The following is a 12,551-nucleotide window of genomic DNA, read 5'->3' on the forward strand; positions in this document are numbered from 1 at the left end:
CCAAGAACGTTTTCAAAATGCATGGCTGCTGCAACAGCTCTCTTCCTACATTCTTTCCTAATCCCTCAAATCCAGCTGAACAATCTTTGCACTCATTGGATTTTGAGAGTTTTCAAATTCTACCTAGATAAAACCAAAAGTATCAGGAAATCAGATCACTTGTCTAACTGTGATCTAATATGCACAGGAGTTGCCTCACCTAAGCAATCAATCTTCAGGCGGATTGTTTCATGTATTAAACAAGCCTCTTCCAGCTAACAAGCCTCTTTCAGCTAGGCCTAGAGCACACTCTACTAGAGGAAAGGCTGCTATTGTAACTTTGTTAAGAAGTGTGCCAGTTTCTGAAATCTGTAAAGCTGCTACTTGGAAATGTGCCCATACAATTACTAGGCATTACTGCCTGGTTTCAGATGCTAGAGCTGACACTCAAGTAGAACAGGCTTTGTTAAGAAATCTGTTTGCTTGAAAGTAGACCTGGTTTTGGCTTCAAAGTCTGCATGTTGTAGTATAGGCTTGCTATTCTATTCAGTGCTTAGGACTATTAATAAGGATCCCCTGGAATAGAAGAACAAACTACTTAAATGTAATCCTAGTTTTCTTCCAGGGGAATCCTTATCAAAGTCATTAGCAGGCAACCCACCCACCTCCCCAGAGGGCAGTCCTTGCAGTTCATAACCTATTCTGTATAAAGAATTTTTTATCGTCTCGATAAAGATGACCTGACTTAACTGGCAAGTCGGGCATGATGGGATACAGGGGGTGCTGTGAGGTTCTTAAAGGCACAGTGCCAGTTTTCTTTGTTTACTCTCCGTGCAGCCTATTGCCGAACAGTAGCTCATATTTCCTTTCTTTTCTACTTTTAAATAAAGGTTTGACGGAAGCTTCCTATTCTCAGCTGTTTTTTTGATTGCATACAGTGTATTGCTAACATAGTATTTAAAAAGAAAAGTACATTTAATATGGCCATTTGTTCTCGTTCTCTCGCTCTCATTTTAAAAGTACAGTACCATAGAAATGCACCAGTTAGAGTTGTCTCAAGTAACTATAACTCGTGCACTGAGGTAACTGCAACTCGCTCCTACCCTACACTGGCCCTTGTCTTTGTCCACTTTTTTTTTTTCTGGGACTCTGCTGAAGCAGAGTCCCAGGATGGCTGCTAACACTTCCTGATTGAAGTGTTGTCAGACCTCTGCACAAACTCATCATTGTTTGCAAAATTGTCACGCCCACAGATATTCAAATTTGAATTTCCTTTCAAATCTGGCAAACTACTGAACGAATTTACACCAAATAAAAGAAAGGTCATCTACGGACCAAAAGCTACAGTTCTGCCAAATTTGGTGTAATTCTGTCCAGCAGTTCAGCCTGCAGGTGTGTCCAAAGAGTCTATGGGAAATTAACATGGGAAACACACATTTTTTCTTTTTTTTCTTTTTTTTCTTTTCATCCTTCCCACCTCCGCCTCCCCCATTTTTTTTTCCCACAGCCCCCGCTTCACGGATCACCCCAAAACTTCCCATGTGCACCAAGAATCACCTGCATACTTTTTTTTCAAAATTTTGTGAAGATTCGTAAAACTGCACCAAAGCTATAAGCAAGTTAAAAAAAAAACGCTTTTTCTATGGAAACATGGTCCTAACTATAACTACCTACTGTTGATCGCCAGTAGGTAGTATATATATTGAAGACGTGCTCTGGGATGCCCACTCTTGGGCAGGACTGTTCAGTGCTTATGACTTTGATAAGGAATCCCCTGGAAGAGAACTAGGATTACAATTAAGCAATTTATCCTTATTGCCTTTATCCACAGACATAATTCAGGTAATGTTACTAGTGCAGAAGGTTTACAATGTTTTTGGATTTAGATCAAATATTTTTCAAATGTGTATATTCAACATTTTATGAGAAATGGACCAGTGACCCAGACCTTAATAGATTTTTATTATGGATATTTAACTAAACACAGCCTTTTAGGTTTCCAAATGTACTTCATATCACTAGGGACTAAGAATGTAAGAAAAAACTACAGAAATCAGAAAGTGAATCTTAAACTCTAACTCTTATTCTGAGTAGAATACTTGCAGACTAAAATTTGATTCTGACTGAGTATCTGCTTTAACCAAGACCAATATTTTGCATATAACTTCTTCAGATTTCTATCTGTGTCACTGAAAGCATAGTGAGAGTACTGATGGTCTTCTTTCTTATGTTTCCCATGTATTCCATAGGGCATGTCTAGTCTTCCAGACTATGTTACTTTTAAAATGTTCCCAGGAACTTCACTTCAGCATATTTTCAGCGCGGCTGGGGATGATTTACTGGACCTTCTACAAGGTTTATTCACGTTTAATCCATGTTCTCGACTTACTGCATCACAGGTAGTCTGACACTTACATCTTTTACTATTTCAATTGCAAACGGTTCTGTTGGAAATTAGTACATTTGAGAATTGTATTCCTTGTTGTAAACTTTGTTTTCTTGGCTGTAAAAATCCTTGTCTTGTTATACCATATTATTCCATCTGAGAAATCTCACTGTTGGACTCTCAGAAAAATTATGTTTATTGTAATATGTTGTTTAACTCCTAGGGTGCCTGGTACGAGCTGGTCTCGTCTTTGGCCATGGTTCTTGTGTGCCGAGGACGAGACTAGCTCGTCCCGCACCCGGCCCACGAGGCTAGCGCTCCCCGTGGGCATCCCACCCACACCCCTTATCAGGGATGGAAGAGGAATCGCTACCCCTTTGACCCCTGAACCCCCTCCCCACCTCCCCCACCCAAAGACGTCTCATGACAATAGCACGCAAATTGCTTGCTGACCTCATCAGAGGTCACCTGCCATTGCGCTGGAAGCCGAGCTTCCAGCGTGACCTGGAAGAGAAATTTGCAGTTCTCTTCTGACTGGGAGGTGGGGGCAGGCAGAGGCTTGAAAGGAAAGACTTTTACTTTCCTTTCATGTCTCAAATGCCCACTTAGCACCAGGGATTTTTTTTTGTGTGAGATTATGTGTGAGCGGAGCAGCCCCTTTGGCAAGGACCACTCCCCAGGGAGGCAATTCATTATTAGGCCTTTTCTGCCACCCATTCCCCACCCCTTCCTCCCCCCCGGGGGTAGATTGGCCTACTTTAATTAGACCAATCTGCCCCAGAGGGGGCAGAACCCACTGAACACCAGGGACCTTTTTTTTTTTTTTTTTTTTAAATTTTTTTTTTTTTATGTGGGGAGCGACCCCTTAGGCAAGGGTCGCTCCTCTGGGGGCAAATTATTTTTAGGCATTATTTTAATTAGGCCGATCTGCCCTCAAGGGGAGCAGAAACCACTAAGCACCAGGGATTATTATTATTTTTTTTTTTAACAGATGGGGAGCGACCACCTTAGGCAACGGTCACTCCCCTGGGGGCAATTTTATTTTAGGCCATTTCTGCCCACCTTGGGGCAGATCGGCCTATTTTTCTTAGGCCAGTATGCCCCCAGGTGAGGCAGAAACCACTTATACACCAACCCCTGGTGCCTGTGTGTTTGGTTTGGGGGTGGGGGAGGGCAGCCCCTTGGGCAAGGGTCTCTCCCCATGGGGGCACATTACTGTTGGCCATTTCTGCCCCCCTTGGGGGCAGATTGGCCTATTTTTGTAAGGCCTATCTGCCCACAAGGGGGGAAGAAAGCTCTCCAGAGACCAGGGAAGATTTTGTTTAAAAAAAACATGGTATGGGGTATGGCCATACTCCCACCCAAATTAAATGGGGACAAAGTTGTTCTGCCTATGGGCAAATGGGGCAATTACCCCAGATCCACTCCCCGGGGGGTGGGTGGGAGGTAGAAAGCCTACTAGATGCCAGGGAATTAAACAAAATAGTGGGGTGGTGTCTACCAACCAGTATGAGCATGGTTATGCCCCCACCCCAACCAAAGGGAGTAACAGTCTTTCAGCTCTCCCCCTGCACACTAAAACACCCTATCACACAGCAAGCAAGAGGACATTTGATTATTTTGGGTTTTTGTTTTACATTTGAGCCATGAGAGCTTGTCTAACTCTCAAAATCGTCCCACTTGAAATGGTGAGGGCTGCACTTTTTGGACTTTGGGACGCTGCCATGCAGAAAAATCTACGAGACCTAGACCTATCTGAAAACTAAACATCTGGATGAGTCCAGAGTGATGTTCTTCACATGCACCCGCACCATTTTCTTACCCACAATGCCTTGCAAACCTTAAACTTTGCTTGAAATCAGACATTTTTCCCACAATTTTGTGATGGAACTTTCTAGAATCTGCAGGAATCCACAAAATTCCTACCACCCAACATTGTAGCATCTATACCGATAACAATTCTGCCCCACTTTTCAGCCTAAAAACTGTTTTTTTTTTCAAACTGCCCTTTTGGTCCCGCTTTGGTTTCCCCTCATTTTCGACATGTTTTTGGCTTTTTCCTGTCACAGGCACTTGATCCACCTACCCAAGTGAGTTATAATTTTTACCGGGAGACTAAGGGGAACGTTGGGTGGTGGGAAATTTGTGCTGGTGAGGTTATCCCCCAAAATGTGATTTTTATTCTATGTTTTTTTGAGCTAAATTTGAGGATTATGGGTAAGAAAACACTGGAGGGGTGTTGGGGGTCCACGCAAGACACCCCCCACCTCAAAAAAAGGTAGTTTTGTATTTGATCATTTTCATGTGTCCACATAGTGTTTTGGGGCATTTCCTGTCGTGGGCACTAGGCCTGCCCACACAAGTGAGGTACCATTTTTATCGGGAGACTTGGAGGAACACAGAATAGAAGAACAAGTGTTATTGCCCCTTGTCTTTCTCTACATTTTTTCCTTCCAAATGTAAGACAGTGCGTAAAAAACATGTCTATTTGAGAAATGCCCTGTAATTCACATGCTAGTATGGGGGCCCCAGAATTCGGAGATGTGCAAATAACCACTGCTTCTCAACACCTTATCTTGTGCCTATTTTAGAAATACAAAAGGTTTTCTTGATACCTATTTTTCAATCTTTATATTTCACCAAATGAATTGCTGTATACCCGATACACAATGAAAACCTATTGCAAGGTGCAGCTCTTCTTGATGAACCTACAAGCCCTATATATCCCTGCAACCAGAAGAGTCCAGCAGACGTAATGGCATATTGCTTTTGAACATCTGACATCGCAGGAAAAGGTTACAGATTAAAACGTGGAGAAAAACTTCTGGGTTTTTTCAGCACTTTTTAAATATTTTTTTATTTCAGCTGTTATTTTCTGTAGGAAAGCCTTGTAGGATCTAAACAAATGACCTTTTGCTGAATTCTGAATTTTGTCTGCTTTTCAGAAATGTTTATCTGTCCAGAATCCAGCATTGGTTTCACATCCATTTCTGTCACTAACTGGAAGGAGGCTAAAAGCACAAAAAATAATGAAAATGGGGTGCGGCCCAGTAAAATGCCAAAAATGTGTTGAAAAATGTGGTTTTCTGATTCAAGTCTGCCTGTTTCTGAAAGCTGGGAAGATGGTGATTTTAGCACTGCAAACCCTCTGTTGATGCCATTGTCAGGGGAAAAAACACCAGCCTTCTTCTGCAGCCCTTTTTTCCCCATTTTGTTTTTCAACTACATTTTGCTGTATTTTGGCTAATTTCTTGGTCTCCTCCAGGTAAACCACAAACCTCTAGAATCCCTAGGATGTTTGGGGAAAAAAGGATGCAAATTTGACGTGGGTAGCTTATGTGGACAAAAGGCTATGAGGGCCCAAGCGCGAACTGCCCCCAAATAGCCAAAAAAGGCCTGGCACCTGAGGGGGGGGGAAAAGGCCTGGAAGCGAAGGGGTTAAGGCGAGTCAGTGGATGGAATGCTTGAATTAATGTCAACCACAGGTAATTACTCAGGCTGCATTCCAGTCCATTGTTTTTTTTTGTTTTTTACCACCGTGCCACCTCAAACATGACCCAGCAATATATGAATCCAGCCTTGGTCCTGCTCCAATAAGAACAGTCCAACCGGAACTGCCAGGCCAGGTGCCCCTGTGAACGAGAACACAAGCCACACCAGACTAGTGTGATCCTGTTTGGTACTATTCAGTGAGGTTGAGCTTGATTCCTATGGCACAGTGGCCACGAAACCCATGTCTGGGCGTGCCAGTCACACTGAGGAAAACATAAGTGATTGGAAGAATGCTTAGAATAATCTCACTTACCATAGATACTTTGAACGTCACAGGAAACTGGCACTCTGGGGAGCCGCCCGCCAAGCGGGAACCGCCAGAAGACCGTCCCGCGGTCAAAAGACCGCGGCGGTCATTCTGGGTTTCCCACTGGGCTGGCGGGCGACCGCCAAAAGGCCGCCCGCCAGCCCAGTGGGAAACACCCTTCTACGAGGAAGCCGGCTCCGAATGGAGCTGCGGAGTGGAAGGTGTGCGACGGGTGCAGTAGCACCCGTCGCGAATTTCAGTGTCTGCTAAGCAGACACTGAAATTCAAAGTGGGGCCCTCTTACAGGGGCCCCTGCAGTGCCCATGCCATTGGCATGGGCACTGCAGTGGCCCCCAGGGGCCCCACGACACCCCTCACCGCCATCCTGTTCGGTGAGGGGGTCGGAATCCCCCACGGCGGCGCAGCTTGGGGGATTCCTCAGGGCAGCGGAAAACCGGCGGGACACCGCCGGTTTTCCGGTTCTGACCGCGGCCATACCGCCGCGGTCAGAATGCCCTCAGGAGCACCGCCAGCCTGTTGGCGGTGCTCCCGCCGACTCCGGCCGGAATGACCCCCTCTGTGTCTAGTTGGTAAGTGACTATTATGCTAGTTCCACCCTGAGTATTTCTCATGATACTGATATAAGTATTTCTTATATCATTACTTTGTATCCAAACAAAGAGTATTAAGAAGAGATGCTTGACGGATATTACTAGGGAAAAGAAACTGTTCTGTTAGTGCAGCTGTCCAGCTATGTAATAGCATTTTTGATTGAGGCATTAAACATTATTGCAGCGTCAAAACAAGAGATTTAGGGAGGACCTGTCTGGAAGTTCCAGGTGGCCTGTTCCCATTGGAGTAAGCTCAAGACTGATTTACATTTGCCTGGGGCCAAACTTAGGTGGCATGGAGCGAAAAATGATGGGTTGGGATGCGGCTTCGAGTGGCTGAGGTTAATTCAAGAATTCCATCATGACTTTTTTGTGTACTACATTGTGTAATATGGGCATACAAAATGGCTATTGGCATTTTCATTAAATGCAATATAAATTGCCAAAAAAACAGTGAAAAGACAAAACGAGGTCACTTAACAGTGGTGGTGATGACAACTTTTATTCCTGTACGAGAGCTAGCACAGTTATTGTCTGTCTTTGTTACTGTAGTGCATTCTTTTAATTGCTTTTGTGTTATGACGACTCATTTTTTTTATTAAAACGTTTATTCTGTTATTCATTTGTGCAAGGTTACCATGTAATCTTTTAAAAACATGCAAACAAATTAAAATTAAACTGTAAAATGGCAAGCAAAATGTTAGGAGTCTTGATTAAGTGGGCTAGTTTTTCTCTTGTAACTTCCTTTCTAACAGCGTTCACAGAATTGCCTAACCCTCAACTGGGAAACTGCAAAATTGTGTTGAAGATGGGTGCAACAGGTGTGGATATATTTCCGTATTTAAGCCAGCATTACATTGAGCTCATTGGCCTAAGTCAATCATTTCAACGTCACTAATAAAATATATTTAGTTATCATATAAACTTATTAAAAGAAACTAGTTTAGGGCTTATGGCCATCATGAAACATTTCTGTATCACAAGCGCCTTCTGTTTGAAGGGGCAATTTTGAAATGGTGTTAGTTACATAAATTCAAATAGTACATCACCATTGCCGTCTAGCAATGAACGCTTTACCTTCTACTGTAAAGTCTGTAGGTATGCGAGGCCGTTTATGTAGGTGCTGTAGTGATTTAGTTGCTTGTTGGCATCATTTGTAACTTCCCCAGTGTATTACGAACTATTACACTGTTATCCATTCTGAGTTGTTCTCTTGCATCTTCCCAGCTCATCACCCTTTTTTCCAAATGCCACCTTCTAATGGATGGGTGTTCCCACCGATTTCTTAAATTAACTTTCTCTCAGGCACTGTATTTGATCTGAATGTATTTTCAACCGCCATAGCCCAGTGCCAACATCAGATGGGTTCCGCTTATCTTGGGAAAAATGCATCTATTGCTCACTTGTGACGTCCATTCCTTTCTTTCCACGCTTCCATCGACGTGGATACAAAGCCCAAACTTTTTTGGGTTATTATTCAAGGCTTTATGGAAGCGAATGCCTGGTACAGACCCACACATGGTTTGTACATAGTATCCAGGGAAATCCTATGTCTCTTCTTCGTTTGGTGAAGTAATGTGCACACATGGTCCTAGAGGTCATTAGAAGTAGGTACACAATGCTGCATATGGCTATGACAAGACTGTTATGTTTTTGTGGTGTAGGTGTACAGATTTGGAGGTCCATAATCCTCACCCATACACATCACAAAAACATAATAGTGAGTCTTTGTCATCCAGACGTAAAAAAGCGGAAGCTGTCATTTTCCTTATCTTCTGAGCTTAGTTTGCTGTGCTTGACATTCCACATACAAACGTCTTCCTAAAATGATATCTGCACAGTAGAGTGATGGCTTTCAGATGTCCATTATGGCTTCCTTTAGCCTTGCACTAACCTCCGAACCCTTAGGAGCCTTGAAGGTGATGTTGGCTGGCTTCACTTAGAAGTTGGTTATGTTTTCTCCGACGTAAGCTGTCTTTTGCTCATTCGTGACAATTGATGGAGCTGAGTAGGGAGTAACCTTCGGCTTTATTACTTTTTATGTCTTCATTTGTTGCCGGTGGTGTCGGGAGTGACACTGTTGGCATTGGTCATGGTGCCACTCACTCTCCTCCATCAAAGCTTTCCAAGGGGGATTTCCAGAGGCCATTAGGACATCAATAACAAACATCTGCAACATATCTGAGGGAGTCTGAATATCGCCAGATGAAACCTTTACAACTGGAGTAATTACATAGTATTAATGACCTTTGTGAGTACATTTCTAACATACTTTTGATTCCTGTTCATCCGTTGGGTGTTGGTTAGAATGATGATGATAACGGAAAAATTACACCCTCACTAAGAATTATACAAATGTTTGCATGTTCACTGACATGCTACTGGGCTACTAAATCGGATTTTCAGGTTGCTCATATAGATGTTTGTCATTTATGTTGAATATATACCCAACCTTGATTAAGGTGGCTTGGGCCTTGAACATCACTTAGCATACAGAGCAACTGAAGTCTTCCTTCTTTAGACATTTAATCAGGAAAGCGGTTAACAAATAGTCTTCTGCAACTAATAAGTATGAGTCTGCACCATTGGATCCTGCTCTTTTCTTCTCTCATCCAACACCATAGAGTTTAATTTTTCAGGTTTTGGACAGCAAAGGTAAACCAGGGGCATTTCCACCAATTGTTCTTGCTAGGAAGTCAGACACTTTAGGAAAGAAAATTTTTGCCTCTGGTTGCTCTGCACTGAATTTTTCAAACATGACTTATTTGCGAGGTACACAGACAATTTGTTGCCCGTCTCCTCCCCTGCATTTAATTAGACATAAGCCCTGGTGAAGTTGGTGGTCCTCGGGGCTGCGGGATGCCGGGCTTTCCCCACCGCATTCAACATGTCAATACCCTTGGGACCTGGCCCACCTGGGGGCTGCATTTAAGAAGCTCAGGAGACTGTGCTTGTTTATTAATTTCCTGCAGATCCGCCTCATCTCCCGCTGAAAAATGTAAATATATATGCCCTTTTTGCGCCCTAAGGTAATTATAACTCATGCCCTTGCCATGCACAGTTTTCTTATCAATAACGTTTTTGCAAATGTTGCAGTGATATCAAAGATGTCATACAAGATCTTATCAATGATATAATATGTGGAATATTTATCTGTGCATGGCGAAGGCGCAACTTATAGTTACCTTAGGGTGCGATATAGTTACTTGAAAGAACTCTAACTATAACTGCTGAATTTCTATGGTTTTGTATGAGTAAATTCAGAACCTAACTATAGCATCCCTGTAAACTTTGTTTTTTCCGTGAATTTCTATGGTTTATTTAACGTAAAGTAATTTAAATTACTATACGTTATTCCTTTTAGCCAAGCCCTTATTACCACCCAGCCACATGCACAGTCTTCGGCCATGCGCAGCACAGGTTGGCCACAGGGCCCCCCTCAGAGATGTGTGAGTGGGTGCGTGAGTGTCTGAGTGGTTCTGAAAGTGGGTGTGTAAGTCTGAGTGGGGGCATGAGTGTTTGACTGGGTGTGTGAGTGCATGTATGAGTGAATAAATAAGTGTATGAATGAGTCTGTGGTTTTTCTTTCAAATGTTTTCACATTTACAAATATACTACGCATAATTCAAGGAAATTCAAATATTGCGTGTGGTGACACAAAATTATTTAAAACCCTTAATGTGCCCCTCAGACACACCTATATCACACCCCTGGGCTCAGGGTACCTTTACCCTTGACCCCTTATGCCACTTTCAATTAGGATTTTCACTCCTGGGGACCGTGTCCTGTGAAATAAAATGGCGGCACAACTTTATTGTCAGGCCAATTACAGTGCTTCTTTTTACATGCGTATTCGCAGAAATGTGCACATTTTCACGATTTATTCACGAAGGATATACAAACTTATTTTCTCTTTAATTTCTCAAAAACTACTGAATGGATTTACACCAGATAAGTGAAGGCGTGATCTGCGTACCCAGTGCTAGCTTTCTGCCAAATTTGGTGTAATTCGGTCCAGGGGTTCGGGCTGTAGTAGTGTGTAAGGGTCCTATGGGAATTAACATGGAAAACACAATGTTTCTTTTTTTTTTTTTTTTTTTTTAACCCCCTTTTTTCTCTGCTTCGCTTGACGGATCACCCTGAAACTTTCCATGAATCTCCGGGCCACTTTTTGGGGAAATTTCATGAAGATTCGTCAAATGGTGCTAAAGATATAGGCAGGTCAAAAAAAGTGTTTTCTATAGAAACATGGTCCTTACTATAATTACCTACTGGCAACCACCAGTAGATTGATTATTTATTCATATATGTATGTATATCTATATTCAAATTCGAAGGCATATGTAGCTGCAGATCCACGCATTAGTCTGCCATCTAGTGTTGTTGGGCTCAGAGTGTTACAAGTTGTTTTTCTTCGAAGAGGGCAAGGGCATCAAGTTCTTTATTAGACTATTTTCTTTCCACTGTTGGGTTCGGATGTGATTCCTCTCGCTCCGATAGATCTCGGTTCAATACTATCTGAACTTCTCTCTATAAACCTTGGTATAGTTTTCGATCGCTTTTTCTCACTTATATTTGATCCTATTGTAATTGTTCGGGTTGATTAAACGCCCTTTAGGTGACAGCACCCTTATTGGGCCTACTTCGACTCATAGTTGTCGAATAATGTCACACTGGAATGGACTCAGTTTAATTTTTGCCCTGGGTGTCACGCCAAGTTCCCATACACCAATCAACATTCTGTGTGCAACCTCAGTCAACCCCGAAAAACACATGCGGATGACCAACCCTCGGCACCGAAAATTAAGACCAAGGTGCATTTGGCAGTGACCAAACAGCGTGCCGCAGGTTTCGGGATTGAGTCGAAAAACAGAGCCTTCCACCTTGGAGCCAAAATCACTACCATCGATTTCGGAGCAAACATTCTCTGCCCGACTAAAATATTCAGTCTCCAGACTTTCGGAGATGAAGCCTGTGGGTGGAAAATATGCTCCAACTACAGAGGAGTCTTCGGAAATAAGGCCCATATTAGAAGTAATGGACGCTAAGCGCAAAATCCAGATACACAAAGACACTTGAAGAATTATTGCTTCTCCTCCTCCTACAACAAAGAGAACGTTATCTTTCCGAGAGTCTCTAGAAGCTTGGCCTTCACCTGCTAAAATATTTAAGCATAAGGAGAAGCCAAAGGCACTATAACAGCCTTAACCACCACATTCTCCTTTACTTACTGCTTCTTCGCCACCTTCACCTACACAATCCCCTATCTCTACACATGGATGATTTAGGTGATACTCATTACAATGTAGATTCATGGCATTTATATGATTCAGATTCCATACCTTCCAATGATCCTGATTCATACCCGGCTAGGCCATCTCCACCTGAAGACACCACTGCCTACAATCAGGTCATAGCTAGGGCAGCTGCATATTACAGTGTGCAGTTGCACACAGATCCCATTGAGGATGTTTTTTTTAATCAACACATTAACATCCACTCACAAGGAGTATCAATGTCTACCCATGCTTCCAGGCATGCCTAAGTATGCAGATTACATTTTCAAGGAGCTAGTGAAGGCTAGAGTTATCACACCAAGGGTAGGCAAAAAGTACAAACCTGCACCATCAGATCCACTTTTCATTACAAAACAATTGGCACCTGACTCTGTAGTTGTCAGTGCAGCAAGGAAAAGGGCAAATAGCCAATCCACAGGGGATGCTCTTCCCCCAGACATGGAGAGTCGTAGGTTTGATGCAACGCGCAAAATAGTAAC

At 42.9% G+C, this 12,551-nt stretch overlaps 1 protein-coding gene across 2 annotated transcripts in view; it reads left to right on the forward strand.

The window, feature by feature from the left end:
* Nucleotides 1-12,551, forward strand: part of CDK7 (cyclin dependent kinase 7) — a 210,639-nt gene that overhangs the window by 172,619 nt on the left and 25,469 nt on the right. For both annotated transcript variants that reach the window (XM_069223135.1, XM_069223141.1), the window contains one exon: nucleotides 2,229-2,378. In XM_069223135.1, coding sequence (XP_069079236.1) covers nucleotides 2,229-2,378 — 150 coding nt within the window. The remainder of the gene's footprint in view (nucleotides 1-2,228; nucleotides 2,379-12,551) is intronic.

This window comes from Pleurodeles waltl, chromosome 1_1, assembly GCF_031143425.1.
Source record: "Pleurodeles waltl isolate 20211129_DDA chromosome 1_1, aPleWal1.hap1.20221129, whole genome shotgun sequence".
Lineage (NCBI taxonomy): Eukaryota > Metazoa > Chordata > Amphibia > Caudata > Salamandridae > Pleurodeles > Pleurodeles waltl.